Here is a 20,986-nt window from a genome sequence, read left to right on the forward strand (position 1 = left end):
CATCTTGGGGTGCCATGTTCAGTCTACAACACCCAGAATCACCCATTTAACAGCAATGCAATGGTTCTTAACCAGGGTGATTTTGGCCCCTAGGGGACATTTGTCAACGTCTGGAGACATTTTTGATTGTCATAACTCGGGGTGCAGGTGCTACTGGCCTCTGGCGGGTAGAGGCCAGGGATGCTGCTAAATACTGCAATGCCCAGGAAATCCCCTCACAACAAAGAATGACTTGGCCCCAAATATAATAGTGCTGAGGTTGAAACTGTGATAGGGTATTTCCTCAATGTTCTATACCAATCCAAAAACAAACAGTGAACTTGGCTGTGTCTAATAACTGAAGATTTAGACCTTTCAAAGAATTCCCCCTGAGAAGTGGTGGGTATCCTAAGGGGCCTGGACGTTCAGCTGCAGGGACCTTGGGAAGGCCATGAAGACAGCATCTCTCCAGCTGCGACAAACAGTGGCTGACTGGTTCCTAAAGAACCTACAGTTCCTAAAGAAAGAGTCACCAGCGCAATCTTCAGCACTGGTCCCAAATGCATTTCTTCTACAGCTGCAGGAAAGCAGACACGTGAGAAACTACATTGTGGCTCTCCTGGACCCTGGGCTCTTCTGGGCAGCCTACTGGGGGCTGGCGGCCACTCTGGGAATATGGTGGACAACAGGGAGGTACCAGACCTCCCCTCAAGGAGTTTCAAGGTCAAACACCAGGGTTTAAAGGGCCCAGGAGGAGGAACGCTAAATCCAGCCCCTGCTTCACTTGTCTCTTCTTTTTAAGATTCTGTCAGGGATCTCAAAATTCCATCTTCACAGCCAGCTGCATAAAGGCAAACTTTAGAGATTCTAGAACAAATGTCAGCCACCCAGCTGGCATGGCACAAGGCTCAAGGGTGCCTGGATCCTGGTTGGCCTGGAGCAAACTGTGGAGATGGCCGTCTGCTGTCCCTGGAGAGTGCCAGGAAATCCATTCTTATTGAGGAGCAACAGCTGACCAGGCACAATGCCCTGTTGCTCTCAGAAGCGGCTGTGTTTTGACAGAGGCAGGGAGATGCTCTGGAAAGGACATGGGTTCCGTACAAACAGAGCTGGCTCAGGTCCAGCCATGTAGACCTGGGCAAATGCACTGACTCTCTCCAAGCCTCAGTTCACTGTTTGGAAGCCATGGGTAAAAAACATGGATTCTGAGTATATATGCATATAGAGAGAGGTTGTGTATGTGTGTGTGTATGTGTGTATATATATACACACACACATATATATACACACATATAGAGAGAGAATATGTATATATATGTAGAGAGAGGGTGAGATTGTATATATACATGTGTAGAGAGAGAGGGTTAATGTGTGTGTGTGTATATAGAGAGAGAATATGTATATAAATACAGAGAGTGAGATTGTATAAAATATGTATATAGAGAGACAGTAAGTATATATATATATATACACAGAGAGAGAGAGAGAGAGAGGGTATGTGTAGATAGAGAGCGTGAGTGTATATATATATAAAGAGAGGCGTGTATATAGAGAGACAATGTATGTATATATACAGAGGGTGAGTATGTGTACATATAGAAAGACAGGGTGTGTGTATATGCTTGTGTATATATAGAAAGTGTGTATATATAGAGAGAATATGTATATAGAGAGAGGGAGGGTGAGATTGTATATATATGTAGAGAGAGAGAGTGAGCATATACATATATATGGAGAAAGAGAGATTATATATAGAGAGAGAGAGCAAGAGAGGGTATGTATACACACACATATATACATACACACACAGAGAGGATATGTATACATAGAGAGGATAACTATATATGTGTGTGTGTGTATATATATAGACAGCACTAGAGAGAGGTGTATATATAGACAGTATATGTATATATAGAGAGGGTATGTGTATATGTAGAGAGGGATGGTGTGTGTGTGTGTATACATACTATATGGAGAGAAAGGGAGAGAGAGAGGGTGTGCATGTGTATATGTATACAGAGAGAAAGGGTGTGTATATACATATATAAAGAAAGGGTGTGTATATATATAGAGAGAAAGAGGGTGATTATAGAGAGAGGGTGAGTATACATATAGAGAGAGAGAGACAGGGTGAGCATATACATATGAGAGAGAGGATAGGTGAGTGTATACATATATATATAGAGAGAGAGACAGAGGGTGTGCCTGTGTGTGTGTATATATAGAGAAGGTGAGCATATATGGAGAGAGTGTGTATGTGTATATATATGTGTGTGTGTATATATATGTGTATGTGTATATATGTGTATGTGTATATATATGTGTGTATGTGTATATATGTGTGTGTGTGTATATATATGTGTGTGTGTATATATATGTGTGTGTGTATATATGTGTGTGTATGTGTATATATATGTGTGTATGTGTATATGTGTATGTGTATATGTGTATGTGTGTATATATGTGTAGTGTGTATATATGTGTGTGTGTATATATATGTGTATGTGTGTATATATGTGTATGTGTGTATATATATGTGTATGTGTGTATATTGTGTGTGTGTATATATATGTGTATGTGTGTATATATGTGTATGTGTGTATATATGTGTATGTGTGTATATGTGTGTATGTGTGTATATGTGTGTATGTGTATATATGTGTATGTGTATATATATGTGTGTGTATATATATGTGTGTGTATATATGTGTGTGTGTATATATATGTGTGTATGTGTAATATATGTGTGTGTATGTGTATATATGTGTATGTGTATATATATGTGTATGTGTGTATATATGGTGTGTGTGTATATATGTGTATGTGTGTGTATATGTGTGTGTGTATATATGTGTGTGTGGTATATATGTGTGTGGTATATATGTGTGTGTGTGTGTATATGTGTGTATGTGTATATATTGTATGTGTGTATATGTGTGTGTGTGTATATATGTGTGTGTGTGTATATATATGTGTGTGTGTATATATGTGTGTGTGTATATATGTGTATGTGTATATATATGTATGTGTATATATATGTGTATGTGTGTATATATGTGTATGTGTGTATATGTGTGTGTATATATTGTGTGTGTATATATGTGTGTATATATATGTGTGTGTATATATATGTGTATGTGTATACATATGTGTATGTGTCTATATATGTGTATGTGTGTATATATGTGTATGTGTGTATATATATGTGTATGTGTATATATATGTGTATGTGTATATATGTGTGTATGTGTATATATATGTGTATGTGTATATATGTGTATGTGTATATATGTGTATGTGTATATATATGTGTATGTGTATATATATAGAGAGAGAGGGTGAGTATATATAGAGGGTGTGTATATATACAGAGAGAGAGAGAAAGAGAGGGGGTGTGTGTACATATAGAGCGAAAGAGGGTGTGTGTGTTTATACATATAGAGGGCGAGTATATCTATAGAGAGAAGACGAATGTATATACATAGACATATATATATAGAGAGAGAAGAGTGTGTATGCCTGTATATATATAGAGAGAATATATATCTATATAGAGAGTATATCTATCTATATATATATGTAGAGAGAGTATATATATAGAGGGTGTATATGTGTGTCACCTTTTCTGTGTATGTATGTATGTGTGTGTGTGTATATATATATAGTTTCTGTATGCATACTCAATATATATTTGAAATTACATTGTTCATATACTTGTTCATTGCCTGCCTCCACTAAAACATGAGCCCCAGGACAGAGATCTGTCTGCCTTGTTCATCTCCGTGCCTCTAGAGCCTGGCCAGGGTCCCCAGCATCCTCTGTGAGGAGATTGGGCAGGTAGGGTTATTCTCCATTTATAAGGCGAAAATGAGGCTCACAGAGGCGAACCGTTGCCCTGCCCCTTAGCCAGCTACTCTGCCGGGAGTGCCTGGGGAGACACAGCCTTGCCAGGTGAAAGCACTTCGCTCAGCCAACGCCTTGGTCAGGGTGGAGGCCGTGTGCACCCTCAGCCATTGCCGTTGGGTGCTTCCTTTCTGCCAAGAGCAAATGTCATCACTTCTGCTCCCTAACACCCCTCTGCGATAGAAGAGATCACTAGGGTATACAAACACAATCACTGAAGCTCAGGGAAGGAGAGGGACCTGCCCCGGTGCACTCAGCCATCAATGCAGAGCAGGTGTGCAAAACCAGGCCCCTTTGGCCTCCATTAGGGGCTTCACGTGGTGTTCAAGGGCGGCACCTTTCCTCTCAGGTGAAAAGAAGTCTGTGGAGGTTCCTGATAAGCAGAGAAGGACCCAGAGACCTTGGTGACTGCTGGTGAGGGCAAGGGGTGAGGAAAAGGATGAGGTCCCAGCAGCAGCACAAGGCAGGAGGACCTGCAACGGTGGCCCCACGATTGTACTGAAGATAACAGGTTTGAGAAGCAGCAGCACTCACACCAGGGCCTGGCAGCCTGGGGTGCAAGAGGCCGGGAATGCAGTCAGGACTCTCCTTTGGTCAGGTCCAGGCCCAAACCTTGGCTTGGGATGGCCCTTGGGCAAATTCCAGACCCCTGGAACTCCTCTTGGTGTTCTGACCAACATAACACTTCAGACTGGTCCAGTATGGAACGGGTCTACGGAAGTAAACTTCCCAGATGAAAAAGGTGAAGCTCAGAGAGTCCCCCCGCCCCGCCCAGCCCACCGCTGTAATCACCACCCGTAACCATGCTTCCCTGTCTTAGCAAGGCAGGGGGTGGGACAGCTCACAGGGAGTCACCCCGGTGTTCCTTCTGGAGCCTCTTCCTGAGTAGTGCATCCCCAGTAGTGAGAGGGACATAAACAAGAAGACAGTATTCGTGAAACTCCTGGGCTTTTCTTGCTCAGATTCGTAAATAATGGGAAAGATCTGTTGGAGATCATTTAGCCGCGGTCTTTCCTGCAGCTGGAAGCTCCCATGAGGTCTCGCGTTCTTGATGGCCTCTGACGTGAATGTCTTATAATTAAGGACCGCTGCTGCCTACATGTGACTGTGACTCCCCCAACGCTCCTCTTCCTTAGGCCAGAGCTGAAATGGGCTTCAGGAGGCCCTTCTGTCTCCGGGCCTGTTTCTGGGGCTCAGAGAAGATGAGAGTGGAGAGATCTTGAGCAGTCTCCCTTGCAGCGTCCTGGCTCAGCTGACTTGTGGGCTCCTTAACCCAGACTCCCCATGTGGGAAAGTGGGGGAAATCTCACAGAAGAGCAGCTCCCTGGGCAAGACCCTTGGGCAGGCCGGGCTGTGGAAGCAGAGGGCTTCCCATTACAGAGGTTCCCTCCTCTGGTACCCATTACAGAGGTTCCCTCCTCTCTCCCTCCTGGCTGCCCTCAGACACTGGGAGCTCTCCCTTTGCTCAAGGCCTTTGTCGGGGCCACTCCTCTTTCTCAGGACACAGTCCTCCAGGTGTCTGTCAGCCTGGCCACCTCCCCTCCCACACAGCTCAGCCCCGCCCTCACCTCACTGGTGCCTTCCTGGTCTCCCTATTGAAGACCAATAGGGAGCTGCACACAGCTATTCACTGCACAGGGCTCTGCCTCCCTTCCCTTCTCTCTTCCCAGCTTTCTTGCTCTCTGTGCACTCCATTTTCTAATAGAGAAAACATTTGCTTTGTTTATTGCCTATCTCTCTACATGAAACACAAGGTCCACGAGGGCAGGGTTTTCTGTTTTGTTCATTGCTGTATCTGTCCCCAGCTCCGGGAACCATGCTAGGCACCTGGTAGGTGATTAGGGAAGTTATTGAATAAGAAAGTCAGTGGTCCACCTGCAGTAAATGCTCAGGCTTCTGAACTTGCTGGTGTCACAGCTGCCCCCACGAAGCCACCTCGCTCACTCGCACTGGCTGAGGAAGCCTGCGCTCGTGTCTCTGTTCCAGCATTTCATGTGCAAGCATTTCCAAGTCCCCAGTTGCTGCTTCATCTGTATTCACTGTCATGAAACCCACTGAGTTTGCCTTTCTCCTGTTTTTTTTCTGCTGCTTTAAGAACCCTCCCTCTCGCCACTAGCTGGTAGGACCACCTCAGTACAGGGCCTCAGAACGGCATGCAGGCTCAAGCCAGAGTGGTGCAGTGCGAGTGTTTAAGGCTCTGTTTAAAATTCTTGCAAACTCCGTTTAACAGGGTAATGGTTTAATGTATTGTTTAACAAGAAGCCATTTGGAGCTAGAGCAGGACTTGCTATAGACGCCAAGCAGATTCCAAATGGCATCTCCTCAAAATGAGAAACATAAAGTTAGAGAAAGGCTGTCCCTGGGGGAAGTGGGAGAGGCCAAGTCCATGTTCTGGCGGGAGGAGGCAGGCAGGTCTGCTCTGCGTCTCTCTCCATCTCAGCTGTGGGTGAAGATGCAAGCCAGCCGGGGAAAGGGGTCAACAGGGAGTTGGGCATCTTTCCCTTGATTTAACTGCTCAGGGCCACAGCACAGCAATGCCATGAGCGCCCAGAAGTGGAGCTCGTGTGCTGCAGATGTATGCGCTGCCAGGTCTGAAAGCCCAGTGTTCCTCAGAGATGGCCAACCCCAAGACTGGCACCAATAGCCAAGGAGAAGGAGGGGCTGTGCTCAATTGGAGGTCCACAGGCAGCGTAGAGTACTGGCAAGTGGCCAGGACATGGGAACTCCCTGCAACTCTGGATCAGGTGATTCATTATGTAATGTCGTTTGATGTAGTGGATTGGTTGTTTTGGGAACAAATTTTACTTCTCATTCCTAAGGAAACGGAATGGAAAATTCATGGTTCTGGTGCTGAGCTCCGATCCAATACATTCACCTCACACAACCAAATCACCACCCCTTACTGGGTGGCAGCTTCACCCTAATTTAACCAAGATCCTAAAGTTTGAAGTAATCACCTTTTGTGTCCTTGATTTAGAGAGGGTGACAGCTAATGTCCCATATGAACAGGACTGGAAAGAGACAAGAAAGTATTTTCATATAAGAAAAAAAGAAATCTCCCACAAAGAGAGACGTGGATGTCGTTCACTGAGGGGACAGGAAAGAGAGGAGGCCATTCAACTGATTAACTGATCCAACTGATCCAACAACTGATCCAACCACTAAGAGTCAGCCCCCTCGGTCCTCCCCCCACCTGGGGACAGAAGCAGGTTTTACCCATAGAAGGGATACTTGGTCAGGGAGACAGAGCAGTGGAGCTGATGCTTCCTGTGGGATGCTTTTCATCCTTACCAGGGAAAAAAAGAAGTAAGTGCTTGCCAGGTTGGAGCCAAAAAGAAAGGCACAGACATTTCTGCTTAACGGGAGCAGAGAAAAGCAAATCGTCCTTCTGAGTTGTTTGGATGCAGTTAGTCCGAGCTCTCGCTGGAAATAGAGGTGAATGTGAAGCTCAAACACAGGCCTCTGGAAGGGCTTTTGATATAAAAGGAGCCTGCAAGTAAAGCTGAGAAAGAAGAAAACTAGCAAGGAAGTTAGCACTGAAGAGACACAAAGCAAGATCCCTAATTTTATCTTAGAGCTCCAGGTTTGTTTAAAGGAAAACCAGTGTTTATATGCAGGGTTTACAATTTTCTCATGCTTCCCTGTCTTAGCAAAGATGCTTTTCTTTGGCACAAATTTGGTACTGGTGTCTGTGGTTATGGACGTCTAGGTGGGGAGCAGGGAGAGGCATGGCATTTGGACGTCTTCTAAGTGTTGTGTGACCTGCTCAACTGCAGGCCCAGGGTGGCAAGAAGTATAGGAGGCTTTTCTAATTCTCCTCCTTGCTGTGTGACCTGGGCAACTTCCTTCCCTCTCTGCTTTGGCTTCCCTGTGTTAAATGGGGAGGGGGCTGAATGGCCTGATGGGCAGCATTTCCCCCACCTCCACTCCCAGGAGCTCCTGCCAAGTGCTGCATGGTGGAGTGGGACCGTGCGACTTTACGCAACATGTCGAGGTCTGTTTTTGATCATCTCTGAGAGAATTCCTTGCTCTAGGAAGAAGTGTGTTCCCAGTGTGTGTCCCCTGAGCAGTAATGGCCTACATGGCACCAGCTGGCCATGTTCTGGGGTAGAGGTCACTCTAGGTTCCAGCCCCAGCACAAGCCTGATCCCACCTGGGGATGCCCAGTCTTGCCCCCTGCTGAGTTAGAGTCTGAGGGGCACACAATGGCTCAGAGGATATCTGAGGGCACCCGGGGTTTCCTCTGAGGGTTCCTGGGGTGCCCTGATTTTTCAGGGCCAGAGAGATCTAAGGAGACTGAAGAGACCTGCACCATATTGGAAATGTAGGACACTGGGTTTTCATCGTGAACCTCTCACTAACTGAGTCCATCACCTTGGACTAGTTCCTTGATCTCTCTGGGCTTCAACTTCCTCATCTGTAAAAGAAAAGGGTTGAACTACACGTTTTCTCAAATCCTTGTTTCCAGCACAAAGATTCTGTGCTTTTATGTGTGGGGAGACAGGTAGACAGGCAGCCTTAGAAGATGCTAGAATCTTGTTATCTATCAATAGTCTTAGGGTCCTCCAATGTTTGGGGGTGAAAATGATAACAGTATCATCCCACACCCATCTCCTTCTCCAGACCCGCCCATCCTGTCCTAAAGTCTTTGTCTGGATAAGCTCTTTTGACCTCTGGGTCAGGATAGAAATGATCTCCAAGGAAAGGCCAGGCAAAGGGCGGTGAGCCCATATGTGTCTTTCTCACTAGCAGGGTCCTGGGGAGCTGGAGGGTCCTTGTCCCCGACCCATCCCCTTGCTTCCTGGCCAGGCCAAGCTTAGCTCCATAGGAGGTCAGTGAGGCTTCCCGCTGAGTGCTTGGAAGAGGCTCACCTAAGAGGCTCTGGAAGACTCAGAACGTTTGCAAAAAGCCAGTCGTGGGCAGAGACTGTGGGAGCAAGAGGCAGAAACATCGCCTTCTGGCCATGTCAGTGTGATGGCATCCGGGGCACGCACACCTGTGTATGCTGGAGCTGACATGCCCAGCTTGGCCACGGCACATGCCACCCTCCGCTCCATCCCAGCAGCAGTGGCCAGTTCCCACAGAATCCACACAAATCTATCTGTCTCCTCCAGACTCAGCCACAGCTGTCCTTGCTTATGGGCACAGGCTTTAGAGCAGGACTCCCTAGGTAGACATCCCAGCTCCACCACTTCCAAGCTTGAGGCATTGTGCATGGTACCTAGCCTCTCTGCACTTCCATTTCAATGTCTGTAAAATGGGAATAAAAAGTGTCCACTTCAGAGGGCCGCTGTGGGACTTTAACTGGTTCCTTAATCCATGTAGCCTCCCCGGACTAGTCTCTGGCACACGGTTGAGCTCCCCTAAAATCTTAATGAGCATTTTTGACATCATCATTTTCATTGTTCTCCTCATCACCACCGCTGTCCCACACTCGCTGCAGTACACCCTGTGCCCTGGGCACCAGATGCTCTCAGTCTGCCCTCTCCATGCTCTTGCAGGCCTCCATTCCTTGGTATCTGTGGTCCCACTGTCCAGAAGAGCCTCCCAATGTTCTCCTTCAAGTGAGCTCTTACTCATCCAATGAGAACCAAATCAAATGTTACCCCTCTGTCAGGCCCCCAGAAACAGTTACTCCCTCTTCCATGCTCCCGAGGAACTTGTGTGTGCACCTGTTACAAAATTTAAGATGCGGAGTGCCAGACCATAAGCTCCTGAAGGGCAGGCGTCTTTGCAAACCTATCCCCGGCAGGTCTGGCCTGTGGTGGGTGGTGCTGTGATGATGGGGAAGTGGCCATTCGAGTCCTATAAGGGGAGGACTCCTCAGCAGGAGTGTGGCCAAAAAGGTCGCCCCAGGCCTTGTGGAGGAAAGGGAGGTCCCATACGCCTGGCGCCTGCCAGTGTTCATACAGAGCCACCGGAGAATTCCCAGAGGAGGGAGGAGGACAGAGCCATCACTCTTCATCCATTCCCCAACCCCTGCTTCCCCACAGATCTTCCTCCCAACACACCCAGTGAGAAACCACCACCCCGCTTTCTGTGACCACCCCCAGTGGCCCTATTGCATCCTGTTGGCTCGCGCTCCAGAACAGACCTCAAATCTGTCCACTGCATCCTTCCCCAAACACTCTCCATCCCGTAACCTCACACCTGGCCCACCACGGCCTCCAACAGGTGCTCCTAGCTCAGCCCTTGCTTCCCTCCCTGTGCAACAGAAAAGGGACCTTCTTCAAAAGCAAGGCTGGCCGTGTGCTTTTCCTCTGCAGCCCCTCCCACTACCCTTGGAATAAATCCAAGCTCCTGGGGTCCCCCAGGCCCTTCCCAATTGGGGCCCTGCCTTTCTCTCCATCCTCTCTCACCCCAACTGCCAAGCTCCAGTCATGCTGGGTCCTTTCACTTTTTGGAATAAGTCAGGCTTTCCTTCTCTCAGGGCCTTTGTGCAAGCTACTCCCATTGCCCAGAAGGCTGTCTCTGCTCTTCCCAAGTTGGTTCCTGCTCATCATTTGTACTCAGCGTAACTGGCAGCTCTCTGGAGGGGCTTTTTCTGACCCCCTGCCTAAAGTAGTCTTTCTCTAACCCAACCCAATTGTCTGCTTCAATACGCTGACCACCAAGTGTTGTCTAATTGTTTTTGTGCTGTGTCCCCCGACAGAATGGGAAATTCATGACAGCATGGATCATGCCTGTTATGCTCCCCATTGTTCCTCCACACATAGCATGGCTCCTGGATAACACATCTTTGTTGAGTGGCAGAGTGTATCATGTAGCCAGAATATGCCAGGTGACGCACTGTGGAGGTGGATGTGGAGCTCATTAGACCTTCGCAACAACCCAAAAAGTACTTGTTATTCCTAATTTACAGATTAGGAAACTCAGGAAATTAACTTGCCTGGTGCCGTAAGGTCAATACATGTCAGAGCTGGAATCTGCATGCAGCCCTGTCTGACTTTTCATACTGTACTGAACTGCTTTTCCAGCCCTGTCACAACCCAGAACAGGAGCAGAGCCTTCGCAGACATAAGACTCACCACCGGCATAAATGTGACATGTCAGAATTATGTGGGCTCATCATTTCGTTGTTACTCTGTTTACTTAAACTTTCAAGACATCAGGCTTAAGGAAGACCCTGCAGAAATGTCCAAATGACTCCAGCATAATAATTGTATATTACTATTATTTCCTTTGAGTCTGTATTTATGGGGAAACTGGATATAAGTGTGTCTTGCAGGCTGAATATTGTTCTCTTAGCCCAGTGATTAGAGAGAAACAGAGGGTGGAGAGATGGCAAAGGAGGGAGAGACTGGCATTGGCAAATCCATGCAAAACTCACCCATTAAAGTGGTAGTCACAGCGATCTTTCCAACCATCTACTAGCCCTAATGGTACACAGTGGACAGGAGTCATTATAAAGCCCACCAAAGCAAGGTCAGGGAGCCACAGGTCTCACCAGCAAAGCCTGAAGGCTAATTCAGAAGGTATATCTACAATAAAAGCACCACTACCACCACCAAGAAAATAGCCAGACATCCTACAAGACACTTGACATTTGTCCTGTTTCATGCTCATAACAACCCTCTGTGATAGGGACTAGCATTATCCCCATTTTATAAATGAGAAAAATGAGGAACAGACATGCTCAATAACTTGCCTAATGTTAAACAGCTGTCAAGTAACCCCAACTTTCCACGCTGGGGAGTCACCCCAACTTTCCACACTGCAACCCTCCAGGCACCCATGTGACTGGGAGAGGCCATGCCATCAGCAGGTCTGTTCCAAGTCCACAAATTTTCTCTCCCCTCTTCCAATTTCTGATGATTAAACTGATTTACTTTAAAGCTTGTACATTTCCTGCAGCTTAAACAGATGGGAATGGCGTCTACTAGCATAACAAAATTGTCTGGTGACGAGGACTCAACTCTAGAAGTTAAGCAAGAGAGAAATGCCAAGCCCCTTACAGGCAGCCCGTGTTCAGTGATGTCTAGTGTCTTTCCTTCCTATAAACCCAGCTAATGCAATATAGCCTCCTTCTTGGCTTCCAGATCCACAACCCAGTGGCAAGGATGGCCACTGGCCTTTGTTTAGTCCAACAGGTCCCAAATATATTTAACCACGAAGGGCTGTATTGAGAAACATCCATTCCACATTCCAAACAAACTTGGTGAAATGCTCACCTGACCTCCCAGCTTCTAGCACAAAAACAGGGGATTGCAGGGAGGAGGAGCCAGGAGGGGCTTCCCTGGGGTGAAGGCCCAAGAGCAGCATGACACTGGGTTGCTCCTGGCTCCTTTTCCAAGGGGTCTGCTCTTGGCAGCATGCCCAAGTGGCCCCTGGCTTTGCACAGACCCTGGCCCCAGTGGGCTGTCACATGAGAGGACATTTAGGAAGCAACATCCACTGCCCCTTGGGAATCCCCACTGGCTTTCCTCTCCAGAGATGTGGTGCCCAGCCTTTTCTGTTTATAATCTGAGAAACTATTATAGAAAGGACAGGCATAACGAGGAGGCTGGGAGACAGATGATCCAGAAGGCCAGAAAGGGGGAGAAATCTCCCTAGGACCTGGACTATGCCAGCCCATAAACTCCCGAAGGTTGGCATCTCTGCAAACCCATCCCCAGCAGGTCTGGCCCATGGTGGGTGGTATCATGACGATGGGGAGGTGGCCGTCAGAGCCCTATAAAAGGATGACTCCACCTGGCCCTGGAAATGATAAACACAGCCCCTTATGTGCCCGTGGAGTTTGCAAGTTTACAAAGTGCTCTCTTGTGCACTGTATCATTGCATCCCCATTGAAAATTAGGTATTCTTCTTCTTTCTTCCAGTATACCAAAGAGAAAATGGGATTGTGAAAAGACAAAGGTCCCAAATCACACCAGTGCACCACCCTGCTACCTGCCCTATCTGTTTGGGGTGTCAAGATCCGGCCAAAGGTTGGAAGAGGAAAAGATGGGAGGAGGCATAACTTGGCAGCCCTGGTGGTACAGAGTGGGGAAGATTTGACATGGAAACAGCAAAAGGCAGTTTAAATAAGCAGAGTCTGCCACGGTTTGAAGGTGTCCCCTCCAAAGTTCAGATGTTGCCAGTGTGATAGGATTAGGAGGTGGGACTTTTGAGAGGTGATCAGGCCATAAGGACTCCTCTCTTGTGAATGGCATTGAGGGCCTTACAAAAGGGGCTTCATGCAGCATGCAGCTAGCTTGTCCTGCCCTCTGCCATGTAAGAACACAGTGTTCTTCCCTTCCAGGGGATGCAGCCCTCATTAGGCAGCTGAACCTGCAGGCACCTTAATCTCGGACTTCCCAGCCTCCAAAACTGGGAGAAAATAAATCTCTGCTCTTTATAAATTATTCACTTTCAGACATTTTTGTTATAGCAGCACAAACGGGCTAATCTGGAGTCTCAGACAGCAGCTGAGTTGGTTTTGAGAAAGAGAAAGACTCAGATGGGAGAGAAAGGTGTCCCTCTCCAGTGCCAGCAAATCTGCCCATGAGAGCATTGTTGCCCTGGGCTGCAGGGCAGCAGCCCTGGGATCTGAGGGCAGGTTGGATATGGAGGCCTCATCAGGGAACCAGGCATTGCCCTGCCAGTCAGCAGCTCATCCTGGCACCAGGAGCTGCTACCCAGGGTCAGCGCTCACTTCCACAGAGCTCCTTTATGGTTAGGTTTGTAGAGCAAGAATGCATATTTCAAAGACATCCCTATGATGCTGGTCTTGCTCCAGAATCAATCATCACATGAGTCTCTTGGTGCTGAGAACAAATGATGTTCAAATTGCTGCATATCCACTTTCACACAATGTGTTTTCTCAGAGATCCTGTGAGGCAGGGACTCCCATGGCTGCAGCTGTGGGCAGCCAATCACACCAGTTCATTGCCAAGTCTACAGCCTGGGTCTTCAGGCATCCTGAAGATAGAGCATCAGCAAGGTTTCCCTGGGTTCCCAAGCTCTTCTCAGTGCCCAGGAGATAGTGTGTGTGCATGTGAGTGTGTCCAAGAAAGAAGGGAGGGACCGGATGAACGGTCAGCCCTGCCATCCTCCACGTGGCTTCCTGCTTAGCTTCTGCATGTCCCAGCTAGAGCCGGACATCAAGTTGGCTCCTTCCAGCTCTCCTGTCCAGGCCTCGGTTGCTGGTCCTGTAGGCACTGGCTGGGCTGTCACTCCAAGAAGCTGTAGTCCCTGGGCCACCTGAGGCCTCTTCCTGACAGTGAGGACTGCAGATGCCAAAGGGCAGATGTTGGCTGGTGTCACCCAACTGGCAGCACCTGCTGAAGATCCCCAAACTCCTCCTGCTTCTGTGGGTGCCCAGAAGACAGAGGTTGTGGCTGCCTTGAGCATGCAGCTCATGCTTCCTGAAGCCTTGTCAAAGGGCAGAACTGGGCCCTCAGCTCAATGTGGGTCTCAGGCCTGGCTTCCCCTGTGTGCAGTCCAGGGGTCACATGGCCCCTTTTCCTTGCTTCTGTGATGGACCAGCAGGACTGCAGCCAGCACTCTGTGGGATGGACAGATACCCTGGGGCCCCTTTTTTCACCAGGCAGCCTCCAATGAGGGCTGTTCTTGTTCAGTAGGTGGGACATGAGGCTCCACCTGAGCTGAGTTCATACAGGACAGGCAAGCCTGTCAGCAGCACGGCTGGGTTCATAACCAGGTCCCCAGGCTTTGAATGCCACCAGCAAGCTACCAGCCTGAACAGCTCAGTCTTCCGCTGGCGTTTGAAGATTAAATCCCCTTTTTGCATAAGCACCTAAGGGGATCGGAGCCTACAGAGGGCCAGCTTGGAAAACGTAACGAGGCACATCTGTTCAGAGAAAGGCCTGGGGCGGCATGGCTGTTCTTGCCAGACCATGTTGGTGAGGAGGTCCGTGTGGGTGTCCATGAAGGTGGTGACAAGAGGACCTGGGGCACCAAGAGGACCTGCGGGGTCTGGAGGTGAGAACCTAAGAGACCAGGAGGTCCTGCTGGCCAGGGAGAGCTGGGGTGCGGACAGCAGACCCCTCCCCACAGCTGCCTGGCTACCCAGATTACACATGCTCACTGAGCGCTCTGCAGTCAGGAACTTCTGGGCTGAGTCTCTTCAGCAGCTTCTTGCCTTGATAAACTCAGTACCTCCCAGGACAGTTCACGCATGGCTCCACGGACTGTCTCTCACCCGCTGAATGGATAACCATCTGCCTGCAACTTCTACCCTTTGGGATGATCCTTCTTGCCCATGACATCCCTTCAAGTGTCACCCCATGTGTTGCTGCTTCCAGCCCCCTCCTCCTCCTGGGCCCTCTCCCCTGCTGGAACTTCAGCAGAGCGACTTAAGTTGCTTTACAAATGGGGCTTACACATGAGCTTGGTTCGAAGCAAGAGCACCACAGTTTAAGGGTCTGAAACCGTTAGCACTGCCCAACATGACGGCGCCTTGTGGTCCCGCTCTATCTCTGGCCTGCGGCTCCCTGTCCCAGAGACATGCAAATGCCTGGCTTGGGTCAGCACCCAAGAACAGGGGGCACTGCCCCTGATGGGGAAACCCAGAGCCCTCTACCCTGCTGCATCCTGGCTGGCTCTGCTCTGCTCACATTAACGAAGCGGCCTGGAGGTGTCAAGCCAGCCCACATACGTTCAGGACATGCCTGTGCCGCTCTTGAGTGTGGTGTGGGGACCATCAGCACTGCACTGGGGGCCGGGCGTCCTGGGAACTCAGGGCAGGATGGGCAATGCCCACAGAGTGTGCCAGGCACACAGTGCGTGTGGGGTGCCCGTGGTCCCCAGGTGGAGGGCATGCCGGGGTGGCAGGGCGCGGCCGGCGGGCACTCACAGGGCAGGGTCTCGGCGCTGTTCTTCTGGATCATGATGCAGAGCTGTAGCACCAGTTGGGGCGCGCTCTCCAGGAAGGTCTCCAGGAGGCGCAGCATGTTGACGTCTGCATATTCATACATCATAGCCCAGTAGAAGCGTCGCTGGTGTTCCTTCCGCCGCTGGCTCTGAATCCCCAGGTACATGGTGCGGATATACCTGCCCAGAGAGATGGGGAGAACACAGAGAGCATGGGTGGGTGCGGGGGCTCCAGAGGACCCTTGCCATCCCCCTAAAACCGAGAGACCCAGCATTCCCCGCCCCCTGCCCCAACCCTGTGCTCTGAGGTTCCCAAAGGCTTGGACGGGGCTCTGGGGGTCTCCCGGCAAAAGGACATGATGCTGAGGCACAGGGGAGGGGAAGGGCAGGTCAGGAAAGGATTTGACCCCTCCTGGGCTCCTAAGCAAGTTCTCCACCTCCTGGTCTCCATTTGCTCATCTGGAAGATGAGACTGTGGGGCAAGATGCCCTCCCAGGGCCTGCAGGTAGGCATCTCACGTGAGCCCCGGGACAGGGGTGGGTTTTCTCAGGTTCAGGACCCTGGGGGGAAACAGTCCAGCAGGGCTGTCACCTCTGTTGTTCTGGAGCAGGAAAGGCAGGGAAGGGGGTGAACATTTGTGAAGCTCCTACTACGTGCCGTTCGCTGGCTGGCTGTGCCCAGGTGGCAAGCAGGAGGGTATAGTTCTCACATGTGACGGACAGGAAATAGCGCGGGCTCAGGAAGGTCACCCCCACCCTGTTGCTGGATAGTGGAACAAGTAGGAATCACACCCAGGAATCTCTGGACATCAGGAGGACCCAGGGCCTGCCATGGAGTCTCCGTCCCAGCAGGGCCCAGGCCACAGGTGCAGATCCACTGCCCGCCCTCTCAGGACCACGCCCAGGCTCTCTGTGGGAGGGCCGAGGGGCCAAGGAAGCAGATAGGGGGAAGAGCAGGGCTCACAGGTCAAGCAGGCCTGGACTCATCACTTGCTAAGTTGGGGACCTTGAACTCGTTACTCCAGCTCTGTGTCCTTGTGGCTCATATTTCATATGGGGACAGAATGAGAGCATCGCAGGGTGCGTGGGAAGATTAGTGAGATGATATGCACAGTGGGCATCCCCCCAGGTCGTATAATAACCTCAGCCTCATTTTCACCAGAACTCTCTGGAACTGTGTCTCCAAGGCAAGAGAAGGACTTAAGGCACCATCCAAACTCGGCCAACAAGCTCCAAGTCTGGTCCAGGATAGAGGGTATGGACAGGGCTCACCCAGAAGCAAGGGCCAGAGTGCATAGCTCTGTGGGCCCAGTCAGGATCCAAAACAGGAACCATAAAATGGGTGCCACCAGCAGTGGGAGAGAACCACACGCCTGTCAACCGTCCTGTGGGATGGACATTCTAGGACCCGCTACTGTGCCCTCTGAAATGCCGAGCCTGACTTGTAAAGATTCAGTGCATGGCTGATGCCCTTTCCAGGCCCAGCTGGCCTTGGGTATTACCAAGAACCCACTCAGGGCTGCTGGATGGTCCGTTTTATCACTGCCACGCTGCCAGCCAGCTCCCAGCCACTGCCCCTCTTGCCTGGAGGGATGCAGGAGTCTCCTCACTGGTTCTCCACTGTCTACTCTTACCCCTGAACAACCCATTCTTCAAGCCGCTACTAAGCCACAAGGGTGACCTCAAACACACATGCCAGCTGCAGTAAGCCCTGCTCACCATCCGATGAGGGCTGCCTGGCTTCTCTCTAGATTCCTAAGGGCCTTTGGGGGCCTGAATCCTAAAGGGACCCAGCCAGGGAAGCTGCAATGGACACCTCATTTCTCTCCAGACCCACCCCCTGAGGTGAGCAGAGACACACCCTTACTGAGAACCAGAGGCTGGCATTGCAGTGATGGCCCCATGAGGGAGGGACATGGGAGGAAGGTCAGGGCACCAGAACCCCCGGGCCAGGTCCTTCCAGGTATACAGTCTCTCGGGGTCCCTGGCCCACCTTGCGGGTCAGGTCTGGTTATCACCATTCAACACATGGGGAAACTGAGGCTCTAGCATGAAATAAAGCACCAAATTCTGGTTCTGTTCCAGGTTCTTCCACCTGCTGACTGTGGCATTTCCACAGGGTGTTGCCTTGCTCTGGGCCCCTGCCTGTGAGTTCACAAAATCAGGAAACCAGGGAAGAGGCTCAGGAAGAGGAAGGGGGAGGTTGCACCTGGTCTCAGAGCTCACAGTCACTAAGAGAGGGGAAGGGAGAGACCCAGAGAAATAGAGGCAGAGACATAGAGATAGAGAGTGAGACAGACACACACAGAGAGACAGAGAAGTAGGAGGGAGCTGAAGGAGAAAGCAAAGGTAAGGGGAACAGTGTCAAATTTGGGGATCTGAAGGAGAAGACTGCCTGGAGGAGGTGATGGCAGAAAGAAATGTGTGCAGGCAGGTTCCTGGAAGCAGATGTCACCATTGGTATTTTGGGAGGGGCTGAGGGTGAGCCCCTGATGGAGGGTGATAGAAGGGTCAGGCTGATCAACCATGATGGCAGTGCAGGGAGGCAGGGCATCAGGGGACACGAATGCTCCAGCTGAGGCACTGAGGCAGGGCTGCGTGCCCAGAGCTTTGGCACCTGTGTCCAGGAGAGCCGTGTGCCGAGTGGAGCCTCAGTGCGGTGGGTCTCCCAGATCAGAGCTGCTCCCTGTGACCCAAACCCGGCTCTCTCAACAGGTGGCACCTGCAGCACACAAGCCATGAGCCATAGATCACTCCAGGCCCCAGACCACAAACCTAATGGTCTCAGGAGTACACTCAGACTACAGACTCTGCTTCTTCTAGCCTCACAGGTGGCCCAGCAGCTGGAGGAATGGTACATGGCAGCACTAACCCTATCCATCTGGGTCCCAAGTCAGTAAGGCCAGTGCTCAGGTTCACCCAGGCAAAGAGAGCACCAGTTCTACCCCTCGACCCCACGTTCTCCCCAAGCCACAGGCCCCTCTGCCCACCGGGGAAAAGGAAAACAATAAGCCCAGAATATGCCAATTCAACTGGAATGCCTGCCAGAGGAGCCAATCTTGACGCTCTCCTGGGTGTGACCACCCCAGGGTATGGGAAGAGACAGGGTGGTTGTAGGCAAAGCGGGTGCCACTCCTCCCTGAGCCAATTGTCAAGCAGACGCTGGGGCCTAGAGGGCACCACGGTCCAGGCAAAACCGAGTTTGGACAGCATGGTGCCTCCTGGGTCACCCACACAGGCACCGCAGGGACTGTAGTAGGGACTGATCACAGCCCCACCCAGGAGTTCCTGACAGCCAGGCCTCAACGCAAATGCTCATCCTTTCCAACTGCTCCTGGTGCGGCCCCTCCTCTGCTACTCTTAAGTCCTTGGGTCCCCAGTAGACAACCAAGGGGTACTGGTTTGCAATATAACTGGGTCTGGACACTGGTCTAGTCCACCCCTACTTTATAGGGGAGGGCCCCGGTGCCAGAACGCAAGCCACCGCCGCCTCAGTCACTCAGTGCTGTGGGGCCCAGATGAGACCAGAACCCAGGCCTGACCCCATGACCTTGCCTGTCCCCCACAACACGTGCAAAGCCCCTGCCTCTCATGCAGGAGGATCCTGGCAGCTCCTGCAATCACGTGGCTGCTACTGCTGTCCTGGAGGCTCTAGGATTCTTCCTCCTTCTCCTAGCTTTCCCTGGTGTCTGTCTCCCTCAAGATCTAAGCAGCTGCCAAGAAACAACCAGGCAGATGGGTGGGGTGGGAGGAAGGCATAAGGCATGCCTCCCCCCATCCCCCAAACCCCTGGGCCAGCGCTGCTCTCCCTCGGTAGCTCAGTTTCCTGGGTGACCTCTGAGGTTGCCTTGAGGTTGGACTGGCAGCCGCCTCCTGCAGGGCCGCCCACATCCCCTCTGCAGAAGCGGCCTCGGCCCGCGGCCACACGGTGGCGCCAGACCCTCAGCGCCGCGGAAAGGCGACACCAGGCGAGTGATCTCGCGCCACAGGCCCGCGCCCTCTTCTGCCGGGCGCGGGGTGCAAGCCCACAGGTGCGCTCCGAGGTGGGAGGCAAGGCGTCTGCAGGACACTCAGGATTGGCTGCCATTCCTCCAAGCCCCCTCCTTCTCCACCTTCCTGGAGGGTTCCAAAGAGCTGACTGCACCCTTCTCCAGGAAGGTAGCTTGGGAGAGAAGACACCAACTCTCCTCCCCGATTTGCTCCCAAAGTCGGTGTCACCTCCTGCCACGTCGTATCTCCCTTAGGAGACTCGGATCATGACATGCACCGGGGTCAAGGCAGCAACGCCACGTGTCCTCAGGAGCACGGGTTCAAGAAAGCTGGGCCTGGTCTATGGTCTGCAGGACTGGGTGACCTTGAGCAAGTCACCTCCCATGGCTGGGCCCCGCTATTCCCATCACAGGAGGGGCAGGCAGGAGGGATCTCCAAGCCTCTACCAACATCTTATAACTTTGTCTTTCTTCAAGTCAGTGACCTCATAGAGCACAAAGGATGGCCTAGCATCTTTACAAACAATAAAGTCTCATGTTTGTGTGACATTCACTTGTGCCAGGCTCTATTATGGGCATTTGGTACCTATTACCTCATTTAATCCTCACCACGCCCTATGAGGTAGCTGCAATATTACCTACCAATTGTTCATTTTACAGGTGCAATATTATGGGTGCAATATTACCTATTAATATTTATTTTACAGACAGCAAACTGAAGCACTGAGGTTAAAACATTCGCCTTGCTCTTCCTAGCTAAGTAAGTAGCTGAGCAGGGCTTCAAGCCCAGGCAGTCTGGCTTCGGGGCCAGTGCTGTTGACAGCTCCTGCCCACGCACCTCCCAGAGGTAGACCATGTGTCTCCTTACTTCTGAACTCAGTCCAACTTGCCTGACAGTGGGGAAGAATGGAGTTTGCCCAAAACACCTGGGCTCCCTTCCAGTTCTACCACCTGGCTGTGTTACCTTGAGGGACATCTCCTAACTTCTCTGAGTCTTAGTTTTTGCATGTATAAAATGCCTAGTCCAGAGTAGAACCCCAGGACATGTTGGACGAATCAGTGCATACCATGGTGCCCCCTCAGAGGGTCACAGGAGCCTTAAATAAGACCATGCCTGCGAGCACAGACAGGAGTTTAGAAGTTGCCATGCAGATGGCAGCCATTACTGCTCCCTGAGGTGCTCCGTTCCTGTGTTCCCTGCAGCCCACTCTGCTTATATCCTTCTGGTTCTGCCTCCTTCCCTTACTTTGTAAGCCATGGAATTGTTTAAAGCTCCTGTTCCCTCCAGCAGAAGTATCTAGT

The 20,986-nt window shown here is 50.8% G+C and overlaps 1 protein-coding gene across 1 annotated transcript in view; it reads right to left on the reverse strand.

Moving 5' to 3' along the window:
• XKR6 (XK related 6) overlaps nt 1-20,986 on the reverse strand; it is a 308,200-nt gene that overhangs the window by 16,310 nt on the left and 270,904 nt on the right. Inside the window, exon 2 of the mRNA XM_033176998.1 lies at nt 15,680-15,876. Coding sequence (XP_033032889.1) covers nt 15,680-15,876 — 197 coding nt within the window. The remainder of the gene's footprint in view (nt 1-15,679; nt 15,877-20,986) is intronic.

Source organism: Trachypithecus francoisi, unplaced genomic scaffold (genome assembly GCF_009764315.1).
Source record: "Trachypithecus francoisi isolate TF-2019V2 unplaced genomic scaffold, Tfra_2.0 Contig01554, whole genome shotgun sequence".
In the NCBI taxonomy this organism is placed as follows: domain Eukaryota; kingdom Metazoa; phylum Chordata; class Mammalia; order Primates; family Cercopithecidae; genus Trachypithecus; species Trachypithecus francoisi.